The 19168-nt window shown below is 36.9% G+C and overlaps 1 protein-coding gene across 1 annotated transcript in view; it reads left to right on the forward strand.

Annotated features, from left to right (window-relative positions):
* Positions 1–7386, forward strand: part of ACYP2 (acylphosphatase 2) — a 49383-nt gene extending 41997 nt beyond the window's left edge. The window contains exon 4 of the mRNA XM_015813690.1: positions 6816–7386. Within this exon, the coding sequence (XP_015669176.1) occupies positions 6816–6930 (115 nt within the window). The 3' untranslated portion in view covers positions 6931–7386. The remainder of the gene's footprint in view (positions 1–6815) is intronic.
* The last annotated feature ends 11782 nt before the right edge of the window (positions 7387–19168 follow it).

Genomic DNA, 19168 nt, shown 5'->3' on the forward strand with positions numbered 1-19168 from the left:
CCCATGGCTGCTGGGCTGGTGTTTTTGTAGGATATAGGATATGTTATGTCTTTTGTCTTCTGGAGTATATTCAGTGTAATTGCTTGATGCTTCAACTCCACAGACCAAAAGCTCTGGCAAAGTAATGTCTTCTATGTACTTAACAAGTTTTAGTCCTACAGATCCAAACACTTAAAAAAATCTCAGGGGACCTCACTCTTCAGAATACTTTGAAATAACTCAACATGAAACATAAAGAAAAGCAGATGTGCATGTAAAAGAGTGTCAGAAAGTTTAGACTAAAGAACATAAAAATATCAGAGTTCTTCCTTATTCCTTTGAGCCATACCCAACAAAACTGTACTAAATTAAAACTGCAACACTGAAAGTTTCTCCAGAGAACTCTTTTTAACTGCAGGCTGTTTGCCAGTTCCTGTGATTGTAATTTTTCCCACCAGGCCTGGGAAGTCATCTGAATGTACCATGTTCCTTGTCTGCTTCTCTTTTTAGTTCTGTGAGATAGCATATCTTTATATTAAACTATGAATTCATTGACAATAGATGTGGTAGTACCTTAATTTAGCTGGTTTTGTGAAGGGACTATGGGAACATTATGCTATCAGTGATTGGCAATTTTGATAATTGTCTGCCACATCATCACCATGTCTTAAATACTAGCTGTCAGTGGGCAGTAGTGGAAGAAAATTATCAGCTGTCCATGCTTGTGAACTTACTAAATGTATCAGATTGATCACTGTGGGACACAGAATTCTAGAGGCCACCATCCTATTTATTTGTATGTGCATGCAGGCTTCCTGTCCGATGGAAAAGAATCAAACCCAATAAAATAAAAGGATAACATGCCTGTTGTCCTTTGGCCATTAGAAATTGTAAATAGAGGATGCTTTTCCTGAATACTGTACATTTAAAATTGAATCCTGAATTTAAGTTCTGGGGCAAAAGAGTTAACCAAATATACTCATACAAAATTACTACTGAATTACAGGACTTCACTGAAAAATGCTGGGGATTGCTTTACATCAGTAATGCCTCCATTTCACCAACATACTCATGCTAAGCACATGCAGATTAATATTTATTTATTTTCTTCCTTCTGATAGTTAACTCCTGCAAAAGCTTTCCACGAGGCCCATTCAAACAGAACAAAACTTACTGGAGTTGAGACAGTTTAGTTTATCTAGCAGAGTATTTTGCATACTCCTTCTCCCACTTTAAAGAATATAATTTTCATTCCAATATCTTAGTATTTAAAATAGATTTCACACCAAAGTGGGTTTTTTTTTTACATTTTCCTTGGGCTTTAAAATAGGGTCAGAGGTTGAGAAGCTTGTAGTTGAAATTCAAACATAAATTTAGATCATACTTTATAAGCTTTTATTTTTGTAACAGTGTTCAAGAGAGATAGCCCAGAATAGTGTATTTTTATTGCTGAAGAATAAGAATAGGCATATTAGTTTTATACCAATATCTTGGTATTCCAGGGAAATAGATTTTTACAAATCCACGTAACATGCAAATATAATATGCTAAAAATTCAATTACTGTATTACACCCAGGCTTCTGTCTCTTAAAAAAAATCAAATGCCATAAATTAAAGATCGTATGATCTATATCCATTAAGTGGTTCTGTGCTTTCATTTTAAAATAATCAATTTCCTAAAGAATAAAAAGGTAGAGCTCATCTAATATCAGGGGGCAAGCTATTCCATAGTGAGGGACTACCATTAAGGAAGTCATCTCCTGGCCCTTGATTTCCCAAAGAATAGGTATCCCCAACATCATCTCCTGGTTAGCCTGTGGAAAAGGGACAGATTCTACCTAGAGTAAACAAGTAACATGTTTTTAAGGACATTAACAAACAAAGTTTTAGGAAAAATGACAGGATGATGATAAGTCTAGCTCAGTATGTTTAGCCTAAACAAGTAAAGATTCAAGAGAATTGAGAAAGAAAATTTCAAATATCTGAAGACTGTCAAAAAAAGAAGAGGCAAGAAAGCAGAAAGAGAAGCCAACAAATGAATATAGCAAGAAAAACACAGGGGTTTTTTTTAAAAAAGAAACTGAGTAGCCATTTGTCACTGTGGCTATAGCTTTCTCCTGCATTGCATAACCTATGAAGAGCTGTCCATTGTTTTAGCTGATAATTAGAGCAGGGCTTTTCAACCAGTGGTACACATACCACCAGTGACAGGTGGTGCGCGACCCACCTAGATAAGTGTAGCAGAGGAGGGGAATGAGCTGAAGCAACACAAGCCTGAGGGAGAGGCAGCCAGAGCTGCAGGACTGTCGGGGCTCGGTAGAAGCCCCAGGATTGTTGCAGGGCTCCAGCTGATTGGCGCTTCTGTAAGCAGTAGCTGGAGGTGAAACAAAGAGAAAAAAAGGGGGGGAGAGGAGAGGATATAAAAGGAGGTGGTTTTGGTGGGTAAGGGAAAAAAAGTGAAGGGGATGGAGAAGAACTGTGGAAGGAGAGCTCAGCAGGTAGGGAGGAAAAAGAGACAGGGAAGAAGTTGTTGCTGGAAGAAAAGGTCCCCTGGTTCGTTTTCTCCAGCCAGGGGAATGCAATCAGCGCTGATGAAATAAAAAGCTGGGAGACAAGCATGTCGGAACAGAGGTTGGCTTATTTCAAAAGCCAGTGGCAGCTTGACTGGATCACCATAAAGATTTTTATACAGTTTTTACAGCGTTTTGTAATTCAGAGGCTCGGTTTGTATGCTTTTGTTATTGGAATATTTTAGTCTGTTTCACAAAGGCTAGCAAGTTTTCTTTGTAGGTAATCGGGCTTAATTTAAGGTTAGCACTTTTCAGCTTTTCGCAATTGCTTTTCGCAACATCGTTAAAAAAAGCCTCAGGCGTTAAAATCAGTTTATTCAGTTTGAAGAAAAAAAACCTGGAGTTAGTGTTTTTTTTTTTATTCTGGGAGGCTTTTGTGAGTCTTTCTTGCTTTGCGCTTATTCCTGTGTCTTTAGGGGTACAGTGAAAGGACTGGGGTGTGTGTGAATTCTTACTACACTGTGGAAGGAGGGAGGCAGGGAGGAAGAAGAGAGAGGAGAGGGAGAAAGGGCCAACCAGCCAGCTGCCCACCAAGGTAGTGGTGCATATTAATAAATACGGATATATTTGTCATACATTTCTCAGTGCAAAGGGAAAGTGATTCAGCAAAGGAACTGCCACCTAAGAAATTAAAACTGGTTTTTTTTACCATTTGTAACATTTTATTAGAGAATAAAATACAAAAATACAAAAGCAAATAGCAGGACACTGTAGGATGGAAAAAGAGGGAAAAAGTGAGGGGGAGAAGGGAAAAAGAAAAGGCATTGACTTCTGACTTCCTCTGTTGCAGTAGAAGGAAGCATTAACACTGAACTTCAACTTTTTACTTTTCCATAACATTATAAACTAGCCATTTCTATAACAAGAAATGAATCTAATCTAATCAGTAAAATCCAAAATCCCCCCCCCTTTTTTTTAGTCATCAAGTTTTTGACATGGTACTCAAATATTGTCATGTTCTAAAATGGTACAATCTGTCAAAATATTGAAAAGATAACTTTTCTACTCCTTAATTCAGTTATTTACATAGTCATATTCTATGCTTGTCAACTGGTCTTCCTGGATGTTAATGTTCTGGTATGTTAGAGTGTGTGACAAAATACTCAGTACATTTCTGTAAGTATGGCCTTGTAAAGCTATGCATTTTAGTTTGCATTTTTAAAATAATCACATCAGGAGTCCTTGAATGTGTTGGTTACATATTACAAATCTTGAAAAAAAGAAATCATTTTCTGTCATAGAACATGAATTGCACTGCAGAAAATAAAGTGGAGCAAGCAAACAACCCCATTTATAATCCATTTACCAAGAACATAGCTCAGTTTATCCATGGGAATCTGAGTAACTTTTATACAAAGCTTGTAATATGCATAACTCCTTCATGTGGCATGAGGTTTTAAATACACTTTCTCTTTTTCTATTCTTCTCAATGCTTTGAAAATACTTTCAGTTTTTCTTATTTTTCACTAGCACCGCAGGATACCACAGTGCTGGATTCCTGAATATGAACGCTTTGTTCTTTTTCTGTCAGATGTTTCCACTTCCAGAGTTCAACTCTTGGTCTGTTCTCTGTCTCAGACTGAAGAAAAACTAAAATAATTTAATTAAATTCCAAAATTATGAAATAATTGAGTGTTGGGCATTGTGGGAAGTCAGCCCCCCCAGAGAAAGAAATATTTTTGGAAATATTTAAAAGACAGAATATATTTCCCTAAAGGATTTTAAAAGCAGAAACCATCCCTGCCCCCAAGTCTCTCTATCCCAAACAGAAACCAAGTCTGCAGAATTGCAGATGTGATAATCTTGTCAGAAAGACTGGAGTCAGGAAACTGGGATTAGGAAGAAAGATCCCGAGAATCAACAACCCCTCACACCAAAAATCTAAGAGTCATCAGCCACAGCCCCAGGGAAGCAGGATATGACCTTTGGGACATAATAGGATTAACCCACCACCATCAGAATACCAGAAATGCAGGTCAAAGTTCATGCCACAGGAACAAAAGGCTCAAGAAGGTATAAAAACCCACTTCCTACATGTGCTCGCTCTTTTTTCTTCCAGAGCCATCTATCTGTCTGGCTCTCCCTTCAATAAACTGCAACCTTCTTTCTAAAGCAGTCACCATGTTGTTTATTCCCGGCTTGGACTGAACCATGATGAAGACTTATCCTTCAACAGCATAATCTTATTGAAGTTCTCAGAAAATGTTATAGATCTATATTGAATGTATAGTGGGTGGATATATTGCGAATCAAGGGATTTTCTGTTCTTCTTTCCTTTTATATGTCTATTTAATTCCTCCCTCCCTTCAATAGCTACTTAAATTTTACAAGGGCTTGGAAGTTCAGGCAGAATCAAGCACAGACTTGACGCTTAGAGGAGAGGTGGCACTTGAAATAAAACAGTTACCAAAATTTCCCATATGATTACAGGTTGGCTGTACTAATAATCTAATATAAGCAGTGAGGTATGTTGTTGTTGTTGTTGTTGTTGTTGTGACTCAGAAACCCTCCAAGAAGCATAGCTCTCTCTGCATCTGCTGCCTCTCTTTGTTTGGGGAAATGCTATGTTCATGTTATGGGAATGTGATTCATAACCTCTGAGCTTCAATCAATCTTGCAACCTCAGTTTTCTCAGTTTTTAGTATAAACAAAAGATATAAGACACTATTTACCTATTTTTGCTAAATGAGTAAGTGTGGTTTTCATGGTAGCCAGAGACAGACATATATTGACTTGAAGAGCCTTGGCAAATGGGTACAGCTAGTCCTCAACTTATAACAGTTCATTTAGTGACTATTTGAAGTTACAATGTGACTCATGACCATTTTTCACATTTAGTACCATTGTAGCATCCCCATAGTCATGTGATCAAAATTCAGATGCTTGGCTTCTGACTCATATTTATGACCATTGCAGTATCCTGGGATCATATGATAAAGTACCGCTTTATAAAGCTTTAGTAAGGCCACACCTGGAATACTGTATCCAGTTTAGGTCACCATATTACAAAAAAGATGTTAAGACTTTGGAAAAAATGCAAAGAAGAACAACTAAGATGATTAAGGGCCTGGAGACAAAAACATATGAAGAATGGTTGCAGGATTTGTGTTTGTCTAGTCTAGAGAAAAGAAGGTCTAGGGGGGATATGATAGCAGTATTTGAGAGATTTCCACAAAGAGGAGGGGGTCAGCTTATTTTCCAAAGCACCAGAGGGCAGGACAAGAAACAATGGATAGAAACTAATCAAGGAGAAAAGCAACCTGGAATTAAGGAGAAACTTCCTAACAGTGAGGACAATTGACCAGTGAAATAGCTTGCCGTCAGAAGTTGTGGGTGCTTAATCACTGAAGGTTTTTGAGAAGAGACTGGACAGTCACTTGTCTGAAATAGTATAGGGCAGTGGTGGCGAACCTATGGCACTGGTGCCAGAGACGGCACTCAGAGCCCTCTCTGTGGGCATGCGCGCCGTCGCCCCAGTCCTAGGCCTTCAGCTGGGTTTTATAAAACCTTTTCGCTTTAGGCCTCCGCTGCCATGTGTAAAAAAAAAGAAAGGTTCAATCAATCAGTCAATTTCAACTTCTCGCGGGGAAAAAAAGATCTTGCAAAGTTGGAATTGATTGATTGAACTTTTCAGTCCCACCCAGTCTGCTATTACCACCGCAGCCACGCCCACCCAATGGGCCACACCCACCCGATGGGCCACACCCACCTGGCACTCGATGATGCATAAGTGGGTTTTGGATTACAGTTTGGGCACTCAGTCTCTTAAAGGTTCGCCATCACTGGTATAGGGTCTCCTGCTTGAGCAGGTGGTTGGACTAGAAGACTTTGAAGGTCCCTTCCAGCTCTATTCTGATTGATTGACCTTTTCGACCTTTTGACAAGCAAAATCAATGTGGAAGCCAGATTCACATAACATCTGTGTTACTGACTTAACAACTTCAGTGATTACCTTAACAACCGTGGCAAGAAATGTCGTAAAATGAGGGAATTCATTTAAAAGTACTATGAAGAAGTAAATCTGATAACTTATGCTACTATGGAATTCATTTGCTGACTTAGGCCATATCAGCATAGCCTAATATGTGTATAGGATTCCTGTGAATTCTTTCTTGTTGTTAACAACATCTATAAAATGGAGAAAAACCTCTCTGACTTTCTTTGCTTTGCCACACCTTCAAGAACATACAATAGCAAAATACAACAGCAGAAGCATGAACAATATTGTATTACTCTGATTCCACTACTATTTTTTCCCTTTGCAGGAAAGCTTGGTTGACCAGCGTTGGAAGTCCTAGCTCACGCATTGACCGGACAAATTTTTCTAATGAAAAGGAAATTTCAAAACTTGAATTCTCTGGATTCATCACAAGATATTAATAAAAGCAAATCATAGAATTATCTTACTTCTACCGTGGCATCAAATATTTTAAGTCTCCCTAAAGCAAATTAGGAAAATATAACAATTATTATATTTACATTCTGGCCAAATGTTTATGTGGTGTGTTAAGGCAGAAAAAAGTATCACTTCGTTAAACTTTTTTTTTCTTTACAGATACTTTACAGATACCAATTTGAGTATTATTAGGCATGTTGTTTTGCTATCATGTGCGTGTTTATTTGGAAGTGACTCCTTCTGTATCCAACAGGGTTAGTCCAGATAATTATACAGTATATGCCTGCAGCTTTAAGGATCTGCCCCAAATGTAAGGGTGGAATGATTTACATCTTAAAACTAATATATATGACTACATTCAGTGAAATAATTTATTAAACCTTAAATGTTTAATTCTGGACACTCTAAACCAAATGTTTTACAACAAACTAAAACATTTTTAAAAACTTTATCTAGTTCTCTGGCCAATGAACTTTCCTCTCCATACAGTATTCCAATCAAAAGCTATCTGTCATCTTTATTCCTAGATGGAAAATACCAAATGTGTCACATTAAATTTGGAAAAGACTGTTGGTGGTATTTTTGCACATGAGGTAGCTGTGCTGAAATAAATTTTGAGTGCCATAAAATTAGTTTAACTCTTGTCAGAATGGAGCTACTTCCTCCGTGTTGCTCCACTCCTTGCTTCTTCTGTTTTCAGGTTGGGATTCCATGCCTTTGGCCTTCTTACTATTTTTTTTATTGAGCTTCCTTTCTTTGCCTTACTGTTGTATTGAGGCAAAGCAAAGTAGAAGAGCAGATAGTCAGGATAATCTGAAAGTCAAGAAACGGCTTCTTGAAGAGATGTGAGCTCTGACAAGTGCTTGTGATACCAACCTCTGACATCCCCCAGCTTAGGAAATACTTAATTGTGCCCAGTGAAAGGAAAATAACATCTGAGAAAATTATTTTTAAGCTTATGTAATCCAAGTGAGAGGAGCTTTTCCCAGTTGCTTCTGTGAGGTATTCTCAGTGTGATAATGGAAAAAAGATGGATATTTATCTGTACAGAGATGGAAACTGAGCATTTTCTATGGCATTGTATATGATCATTGACTCTAGGTTTGCTCCTTCAAGGCAGAATAGAATAACAATGGATCTTTATTTTCACTTGAGCCAACAATATTGGCAAATTGCAAATATGCAAAACTACTGACATTTATATGTATAATCTAAGCAGGCATTCCCAGGAAACTATTGATCTGACTCATTAATAAAGCATGAATTCATTGCTAATTCAAATGGGCACTTGAAAAGGCCTTCCATGTGTATGAAGAAGAGTATTTTTTCATAACCAGATTAATTTTAATTGGTTCTTTTATTCAAGTTCTTGCCAGCTTAGTAAGTTGTTATAATTCCAAACACACACAGCTTTTGTGATCATCTACAAACATCCTTTGTTAAACTCCTTAAGAACAACCCTCGTAAATCTGAAATGCAAAATGGCAAAGATCAAGTGTAGGTCTTGTTCATTAGCCAGAATATCTTTCTGCTGGGAACCAGTCTGTATTTTCTCTTGGACCATAATGAATATGAACAATAATAAAGGAACACACAGAGTTGCTCAAAAAAAGTCCCCCCCTCATTCTATGTTGCTTGGTATGTTATAGGAGATAAAAAGATAATGTAAGATTTGTGCAGAATCCCACAGGTATCTTTGTGTATCAAATATTAGGTAAAATACACAGGAAGATTATTTTATTTTTTCACTTGTCATGTTTGTATATTTAAACTCATTCCATATCCAAGCAAACTTTCAAAACCGATGAATCAGAAATTCTAGTACAGCATCTCCCTGTTTAATATCTTCCCATCCAGTATACCCAGAGGAAGCAATATGCAGAAAGCTGCTGTCCTGATGCTAAACGTTTTTCAGAAAATATGGTCGGGATCAGTGGAATAAATATTTCTAAAATGATGCGAAGAGCTAGAATTTCATGGAAGCTAATTTTCATGAAAATTAATGGGCAGTAATATAGGAAATCAGTGTATGGTTCAGGAAAAAAAAGGAAGCATAGACCAACATCAAGAACAGAAATGGATCCATTCAGAACATCCATGCAGCAATGGATTAAAACTGTCAATGCCCTAGATCTAGCAGACCAGGGCATATGCCAAAACATTTTACCAATGAAATAGCTCATATTCATTAAGAGTGTATTCATTGGAGTGGTAAATGAGTTGGACACTTACTCAGTTTTTGTGAATGAGTTCATTCTTGTTTAACTGAATATAGGATAAATCTCTTGGAGGAGTAAGGTCAACTGCTTGTTTGTTGGACCCTTATGAATTGTGATAAAAATCTGCTACAAAAAAACTAGACAGTATAGGAGGTAGGTGTTTTCTTCAGGGATGGGTAATTCAATCTTAAGCTTCCAAATGTCTATTGAATACAGTATTCAGTAACAGTATTTTTCCAAACAATATCTTAGAATCATTAATAACAAGTCCCAAGCTTTATTTGATAATGAAGATTAATTGGATCCTTTCAGTGTTAATTTGAGATTGGATGAAGAGACATAAACAGCCCTGAGTGGCATTGATGGATGATTTATACTGGGGATTAACTAAGGAGAATTCCCTTTTGTTTCTGTTAGACCTCTCAGCATCATTCAGTACTGTCAAAGAAGAATTATTTTGCACTGGTTCCTTGTAATCTCTGCAGAAAGAGGCTATGTCTTATCCTCTTTTCACTTTTTTTTTAAAAAAGTCTCCCTTTTGTCTGTATATTTTTTAACATATACATATATATATATAATTTAAATATGTCTTATAATACACCAGTGTTTCTTGACCTTAACAACTTTAATATTTATGGACATCAACTCCCATGCCAGCTGGGGATTTTTAGGAGTTGAAGTCCACACATCTTAAACTTATCAAGGTTGAGAAACAGTGTTAAACATGATAGAGAGAAAAATTATCACTTGTAATTTATAAGAACCAGCTGCCAACATGCGAGATTTATAGGGGATGGGGACAGGGAGAGAAAGGAAACCGCTATTCAGCAATGAGGCCTGCCAGGTATCAGCTGCTGATTCATTTCTGCCCAGCTTCTCTACATGATTGATCTCCACTACTGAAAGCAACTTCACAGTGGTCGCTTCAGGCAATGGACTGACTCCATCACCCAGGCTGGCAATTTTAGATGCATCTGTTATATGGTTGAAAAGGTTGTCTTGATGCCAGGTTAAAATCTTAAATAGAATATCAGTGATAAAATGAACAAACACATAAAAACTTTATGCACATGCTAGAATTTATTATTTATTTGTATCTCACCTTTATTATTTTAGAAATAACTCACGCTGGCAAACATACCCAACATACCTTTTATTATAAGCAGAAATGAATGTCTGTGGATTTAAAATGTTTTAATTTTGCTTTTACCGGTAATTTTTTTTTCAAATTATTAAACTTTTAATACAGTAATACGTTAAAGGAAAACATCTAAAAAATTAAAACAAAGTAGGCAATTATGCAGTTAAACCTAAAAATATAACATTTGTCATCACAATTTTTAGCCACTGCTAAAAAGTATAAAATTAGACCCCAGCTACATTTCTTTTGAGCAAAGATTCCTCAGCAGTGACACCTTCATTGTAAAACCCCAATCAATTAGCCTTTTCTCTCTTGAAAAAACAGTGACATCCAAGTGAAGGTATTAAATAGTTAGATCAATGGGGGCCGGGGAGGAATTGCTCATGTATGAAATAATATTCAACATTATTGTCAGTCACATAAAGCTGCATTGGAAAAAAGCTTTTGTAGATAGAACTGCACAATTTTCTTTAGTCAGAATTGCAATGCTGTATGCCATCAATGCAATAATAAGTATAGGGTAATTATTGAAACAATATAATGCATCAAGATTTATAACAATATAATAAAAAGAAAAAAAACAGTATTGTATGGCTATAGTCACCATCTTGACTTTTGTATGGCTATAGTCACCATCTTGACTTTTTAAAATACCTGATGCCTTTATTATGGAGCTCTTGTCTATAATTTTAAGATCACTCAGCTGTACCAATACTGACATTGTGGAAACAGTGTAATAAGATTAAGTCTCGTTCTAGAATATTATGAGCAATTGTTCCCCCCCTCCCCCCTTATTATAGTGCTTTGGTTTGCAATACCGATGAGTGCTATATGGTTATGCAACAACCTTTACTGTGTTGGCTATTGTATTTAATTAAATAGTAATTTATCTAATGCTGCTAAATACATTAGCGCACATTAAAGGCAAAGCTTTTACATGACACAGATGTCCTAACATCTTTAGTGGTGCTTTAGAATAAATAACCCAACTGAATAATACCACCAGGATTCAATGGCTTCAGCAAATCTGTCTCTAGCATTGCCCAGCCACAATGGGCAAACCATGTGTAGAGCCAACAGCTTCCCATTACTGAAGCATATGCTTCCAAAGAAGAAAACCATGCTGTGATGGAATTGATGGAATTAACTTACAAAAGTCTACCAAGCTCAACCTCTGCCAGCCTGGTGTTTTGCAGAACTATTGTATTACTATTTGCGAATTTCTTAAATAGCAAATTCTGCAATTTGTTAGAGAATCTTCAATCTGTTTCACATATCTGGAAACAGCTGATAGAAAAAAAAACTAGTTTAACCTAAAAGCTTTTGAAACATGTAACCATAGCTTCTGTACTTTCCCTTGTGTGCTCTGAATTTTGAAATCTAGTACCCATCACATTAAAATTTTAAAATCTAGTCAATCTACTAATTTTGTTCAATTGCAGCAGAATAGCTTGGCTGGATCTTAACATGTTATTCAGCTTTGTATAGTGAGAAAAACATGTATTCTCACATAGATTACATCATTTAGATGATGCATTTAAGCATTAGAAAGATGCAGTGAGACTTCAGCTTAACTCTGATAAATAGGGCATAGCATCCTATTCTCTTTGCAATATTATCCATCGTTGGGAGCACATTGCACCCCTATTTGTCAACAATAGGTTAAGTACTCACTACTTCTTCAGCACTATTCTACAAAAATTGCATTCCTGTAATTCTGTTTTATATTTAAAAGAAAGAATAAAATGCTAGAATTTAGCTCTTCCGCCTCCACTTACTACCCCTGGATTATCTGAATGGTTTAAATCTTATACCCAGTGTTGTTTGCAAATTTCTTAACAACAGGCCATTGCACATTAAACCTAAGGGAATTTAAAGATCTATCTAAAATTAAGTAAATGTATATTATATACTGTAGATACAATGGACTGCAGTTTATGGACACAGATCACATTCTGTGACCATTCCAAGTTTTTAATGAACACTGTGAAATGTGTAAAATATTTCTAAGAGAACTAGTTTATTTTACACTCTTAAGATAACCATTTTATTCTTCTCAATTACCTGTTATTTTTAAAAAGGGGTGTTTATAAGCATTCTCATAAAATGGCTGCCATGAGGGACATACCCAGTTGCAAAATATCCATTTAGTGGAGGCAAAGTATTATAATCTTACAAATGTTTATGCCATTATGCTTTGGCCAATATGGGTTTGTAAGGCATTCAGAAATAGTGCTTTGCCAGATGTGGGCATAAAAATAAAAGATGTGACTACTTCGAAAGTTTTAAAAGGGGAGCCTCGTTGACGAGGCTCCCCTTTTGTTGTTCTGCAGAGGGCAAAGCACCTCTTGCAAAGCCTTTGTCCAACCACACTTGACAGTTTATAGACATAAATACTAAAGTTCCACAACCAGCAGCACAGGAAAACTCTAAACACTGGCTCACACTATCTCCTTGGGCTTCTTGGGATGTTCTTTACACTGCAGCTCACTGATTTATTTTTTCTGAGCTGGTGGGCACACTTCCAAAAGCATGCATTAGGCTGCAGCCATTCACTCCCACCCACACTTTACTTTTAATTTTGTAACAAGGTGTCTCACTTCTCAACCCATTTTCAAGGTTCATACAGTAATAAAGTCCAATGGTTTATATTTTGAAATAAAGAAATGGATGCTGAAGGCTATACATCTCATAAACAAGTAAGCATATGTTCTCTAAAAGTAAATATAAAGGTAAAAGGTTTCCCTAGTCTAGGGAGCAGGGCTCATCTCTGTTTCTTAGCCGAGGAAGCCAGCATTGTCCGAAGACACTTTTGTGGTCTTGTGGCCAGCATGACTATATGCCAAAGCACACAGAACGCTGTTACCCTCCCACCAAAATTGTACCTATTTATCTACTCATATTTGCATGCTTTCAAATTGCTAAGTGGGCAGGAAATATGTTCTCTATTTTCACAGATTTTCATAAAATAGAGAACATATTTTCATATTTTCTACTTTTTCACTATTTTGTTGCTTATGCCAGGGGTCCCCAACCCCTGGTCCGTGGACCGGTATCGGGCTGCGGCATGCCAACAACCAGTCCGCACAAACAAGCAAAGCCCCATCCACGGGATGCAGGCAGCACACAAAACCACGTACCCTCCGGTCCACAGAAAAACCTCTCTCCATGGAACCGGTCCCTGGTGCCCAAAAGGTTGGGTACCTCTGGCTTATGCTAATCATAAAAGTTGCTATGTGCCACTAGCTCCAGAAATTCAGGAATTCCTATTCAAGGCTATTTCTGAAACCATATAGACTGGGCATTTAAAGCCTAAAATCACATGAAATTCAAGACACTATGGCCTATTGTAGTATATTTACTGTATATATTGTATCTGTCTTGGAGAAATGTGAGAAAAAAACACACTTCATTTTTATAAGGCTTCACTAATGCAGTTTAAAAAAAACACCTTGCTCTTTGATGATACCAATTTCTCACCCTACACAAAATTTGGCTGTTTCAAGGAACCAACTTGGACAATTACATGTAGCAGATATGTAATATTTTCCAAAATGAAAAAAGGCATGATTCTGAATTGAAGGCCAGCGGAACACTTAAAACCACTCTTGGGTTGCTGTTCCCACACAGAAATTTAGCTGTTATGTTTACTGTTATAAATATATAAATAGAACCCAGGGTAGAAAAAAAGTGGTATTTTTGATAATCTTGGAAGAGGCAAAATTTTTACATACAATTAAAATAGGTTAAGTACTCACCACTTCCTTGCCACTATTCCACAAAAATTGTGTTCTTGTAATTCTGTTTTATTTTTAAAAGAAAGAATAAAAGTGTAATGAGAATTTCATGACGTTTCCATAAAACACACCTTTTAATAACAATGTTTTCATAACAAGTGATAATTCATCAGAAAACAAGAAAACAATTAGATTACAAACTCTTTATTAAATCTATCCTATCTAAGTCACAAATCTTGTTTACAAAACAAAGCATAAAACGGGTTTGTAAAGGCCTAAAGTTATTTAGAAGTCTTCCAAAACACCAGCCTTTCTGTCTTTCTCATCCCATTTCAAAATGTGCCTGGGATTGATCAGGGCTATTTTTACTATTTACAGATCTATTTAGACATCAAGTGAGAGGAGTCCAGCAATGCCTATGGCTGTAAATCTAGGACTCACAGAGAATGTCAGCCGTGAAAGTTGTTTTTAATCCAATAGCTGATCACAGACAATTATTAGCTACTCAGGGCTCTTTTCTTCTAATTGCAAACTTGTCAATAACTGAGTCCTCATCCTATTCATAACCCCCAGGCTCCTCTGGATTTGGGCCTAAACAAATAACTGATTTTTGTTACAGGAGAAATAGAAATATATTGGCTTTCCTCTCCTTTTATTTATTTGCCTGTATAACTCTATGAACATTTTTCTGTTGTTACACAACAAAATTCCAGAGGCAATTTGGGAGCAGGTGCGTGAAAAGAGGTTGATAATTTAAAAATATACAAACTGTACTGAAAAACCTAATTACTTAATTATTTGTTACATTTATTACTTGTCTTTTTTCTAGGGAGCTCGGATTGGTGTATGTATCATTTCTCCTCCAACTTTTGCTCACAATATCATGGGGAATTCTGGTTAGCTCAAAGTAATCCAGGGAGCTTTTATTGTTTTGGTAGACTTCTATTTTGGATTCCACTAATCCTATTCTCACCCACACACAAAAAAAAAACCCTCTTGCCATTTCTTATCTTTTAGATGATGTTTGGCAAAGGTTATCAGTTTTGTAGGCAATGAAGGAGGGGTTTTGTTGGGATATTGTGTGGGTTAGAGAGTTGGATGAGAGTTGCTTGAAGAGATTCTACCAACTGAGAATAAGGAACAAAACAAGGGGAGACAATTGTGAAACAATTAAATGTGTGTGTTGCCTGGTACGTGATGGGTTTTAATTGCTGTATGTGACTGAGCTGTAGGAATAATTGTGAAGAATAGGAGGAAGCACCACAACCAAGACAATGGTCAGACAAAAGCAACTTGAGTCCAAAATAGAAATGTAATTTGAGAAAATGTCTCGGACTTGAGCCTCCCTAGGAGAGGCATGTTCAGATTTGCAAGATTCTGTGCCTGTCACCCTGTAATAAAAGTAGTATTAGGATTCATAGCTTTGGTTTTTCAGTCTGATCTAGCATGAAAGACTGATACTCCTAGACTAGCAGCTACTCTTAAATAGACAGGTATCCTGTTCCAGGCCAAGCATACACAAATACACAAAGGGGTGGTTTTGTTCTTTTTACTAAACGAGGCTTACAAGCACACACACTTACAATATAGAAATAAGATTCTCTGAAAAATTCAGCAAGTTTGGCTTACAAGTGTTCCAAATCAAGGTGGCACATAGGAGGGAAGTTAGATGACATCCGAGGATCAAGCTTGTAGTAGATTCATCAGCCAATCCAGGTTCAAAGTTAGGGTTGCAAGGTTTACAAGTCAAAGCACAGGGATTGAGAGTTAACGGATGGTTTGTCACACATGGTGTGTAAATGAATGCTGGTACACAAGCAAATAGGCATTTAGGCCCCTTTCTTGTACCATGCCACCATGTCAATGTAATGGAAGCCAAGTAGCTGGCAGGTGATGCAAAGCAAAAATGTAAAGCAAAACTCCTTATATAGTTTTTTTTTCTGAAGAAGCATCTACCATCCTTTAAAAATTCTCTGCTCAGGGAGGTGGGAGCAGCACTGGTGTGAGAATATATTACAACTGAACATCAGAGGAGGGAAAGTCAACCCAACCCAGTGCCAGAACTCTACTGTTGGCTGGAGGGTCTCTTAATTGTTGCTGCTGGCTGGCTGGGGAGTTCTGGGGGCTGAAGTCCACACACCCTAAAGGTGCCAAGTTTGGAAAACACTAAGATGGATCTTTAAGCACTGTCCGAAATTCTCAATAACAGTTTATCTATTAGTAGCCTCACTGCTTCATTTTCTGGGCAGCCCTTAAATGTGGCCCCATTTATCTATTTAAAACATTAGTACAGCCACTTATCTTAAACCAAACTATGGGTGGCTTACAATCAAAACAAGACCACATATGCATAATAAAAACAATAAACCCAATGACCAAAAAAAAGCCCATAGAAAAACCTGGCACTTCAGTTATGCTTTCCTGATACAACTTACACATTCTTTCTAACCTCACCCCATGTAGAGAGCATTGCAGCAGTGAAGTTCCAACAATGAGCAACAATTGACCATGTTTAGAACTGCCCTATATTTGCATGAATGGTGCAATATTGTTACACATTGTTTGAACATTGGAAAACGAGTTTTCTATTGCTCCATAATATAAAATAAATCATAATTATGCTTAGATCACAGTATATGTGGAAATAAAAGCATAATCAAGTTTAAACAAAGTAAACCAAGATACTGAGATTTCTTTTTATTCAAGTCTGGCGAAGATTTATGAGGCTTTCTTTTAAGTCTGATGTCACTGACCCTTTTATAGCTCAGCCAACTACTCAGCAATCTTTGCCTTGCTTCAGTAATCTTATATCTAAAGGAGGAATCAAATTCATTTTAAGGTAGCTCAGAGAGAATATGTATTCCTATTTATTTTTAATCATTCTTCTAACTACAATGCTACTTATAACTGGGGCTGTGTGACAAATACATATAATTACTTCAATATTTCCATTAAGCATTGAGAATGCCTTCTCAATGGATTTCCTAGATTTCTGAGTACACAGTCCATTGGGTATATGATAAATATGTTCCCTAACAGCATAATATTAAAAGGGATCCCTGCAACCAGGCCTGCAAAAAGGAGAGAGAGAGAGATTACCTAGGCAAGAAAAAAATAGCAACTATGTTTCAGGACAGGGGTCCCCAATCCCCAAGACATAAATTGATACTAGTCTGTGGCTTGTTAGGAACTAGGCCACACAGTTAGAGATGAGTGGCAGGTGAACAAGCAACTCTAACCCTAACTACCACCATCTGTGGAAAAATTGTCTTCCACAAAACTGGTCCCTGGTGCCAAAAAGGTTAGGGGCCACTTCTAGGGAATTAAAAACAAATTCTGAAGGCAAAAATTGTTTAGGATCATAGAGTTGGAAAGGGTACTTAGTCTCTCATGTCCAACTGCTTGCTCAATGCACAGCTCCAAGGTAAAGTATCTCCGACAAATGACTATTCAATCTGCTTGAATATATCCAATGAGGGAGAGTTCATACTCCTTTAAATATCTGGATCTTTCATTGAACTTATTTTATTGATGGAAAAAATTGTAATGTTCATGCAGAATCTTCTATGCTGCTGTTCTGTAGTTTAAATATAGTACTGGATGTCCTACAATTTAGAACAATAGAAAACAGATCTTAACAAATGCTATGTAACAACTATCTTAAGATTTGAAAAGTGCTAGCTATTTATTTATTTGTTTGTTTGTATCCCACCTTTATTATTTGTACAAATAACTCAAGATGGTGAACATATCCAACATATCTTCCTCCTCCTATTTCCACACAATAACAACCCTGTGAGGTGAGATGGGCTGAGAGAGAGTGACTAGTCCAAGGTACCAAGCTGGTTTTAATGGCTAAGGTGGGATTAGAACTCATGGTCTCTCATTTTCTAGTCTTGCTCCTTACCACTAGACAAAATTGGTCCTCTCTTGTATCTTCTAATTATCTTCCACGCAGCCTTCTCAACGGTAAGTAGCCCCAGTTCCTTCAATCTGCCTTTGTAGTGCTGAATTTCTTGTCCCCTGATCATACTTGTTCCTTTTTTCAGAAGCTATTTTTATTTGTCTGAATTTGTCTTAAAATTTGGAGCCCCAATCTCGTTACAGTGCTTGAGGTAGACACTTTGTTATATTGCTTGCTCCTGCAATGATAATTGTTGAGCACTTCAGGAGCCTCAAAGGTTACTCTGTCTCATCTCTGATCATTGCCTTTTAGCAGACAGCAAACTTTTACATTTGAAGGGTCCAGCCTGCATAGGTTTCTTTCTGTTCTTTGTAAAAATAAGTCACTGACTGTTTTGTCTTAGATAAAAGCCATATTCTCTCTGCTTTCAGGATCCACTCTCCTATTTTGTGTACCACAATGTGCCTTTTTCTTCCGGCAAAGTCTCAGATCGTATTTCTTCTACAGTGACCTGAAAGCTTTTTTTGTTTTCTACATTTCTTTCTTCCAGTAGTCATTCCTATCTGACTAGACTTAATAAATCCTTTAAAAAACAGTTTCAGCATGTTTTAGTCTAAAAATTTAAGGTTTGATTTTCTGAGTCTTCTTCATACTTCATCTTTGTTTCCATGCCATCTATAATACTGATCACACGTAAGTGAAATGCTAATTGTATACTAGATCATCTGACATGCAACAAAACATTACAAAATAATGCATTGTCTCTTTCAGATGCCTTAGGTGCCTCAGACAAGCACCTGACCAGTCTCACCAGAACAGTGTTAAACTACAACAAAAGGGGAGGGTAGCAAAAATTCAGAACAGAAAATGCAGCCAAGCATTGGCTTCAAGAAATCAGAAAAAAACAAGAGGCCAGGAAGTAGAAATAGAAATAGAATTCTTTATTGGCCAAGTGTGATTGGACACACAAAGAATTTGTCTCCAGTGCATAAGCTCTCAGTATACATACAAGCAGCAATTGATAAATCATGATCATAATAATAATATACATAAAATACAATCATCATAAATCATAAGATACAACACTTAGTGATAGTCAGTCAAAAGCTGAGAGTTTCACAGGACCTCACAGCAGGGATTCCAGTCTTGGTATTTAAAACCTTGGATGTTTTTAGGCCAACATAAACAGTGTGGAATTCAAAAAGCAAGGACTAATTCCTC

The sequence above is a fragment of the Protobothrops mucrosquamatus genome, unplaced genomic scaffold, assembly GCF_001527695.2.
Source record: "Protobothrops mucrosquamatus isolate PMUCROS unplaced genomic scaffold, P.Mucros_1.0 scaffold181, whole genome shotgun sequence".
NCBI lineage: Eukaryota > Metazoa > Chordata > Lepidosauria > Squamata > Viperidae > Protobothrops > Protobothrops mucrosquamatus.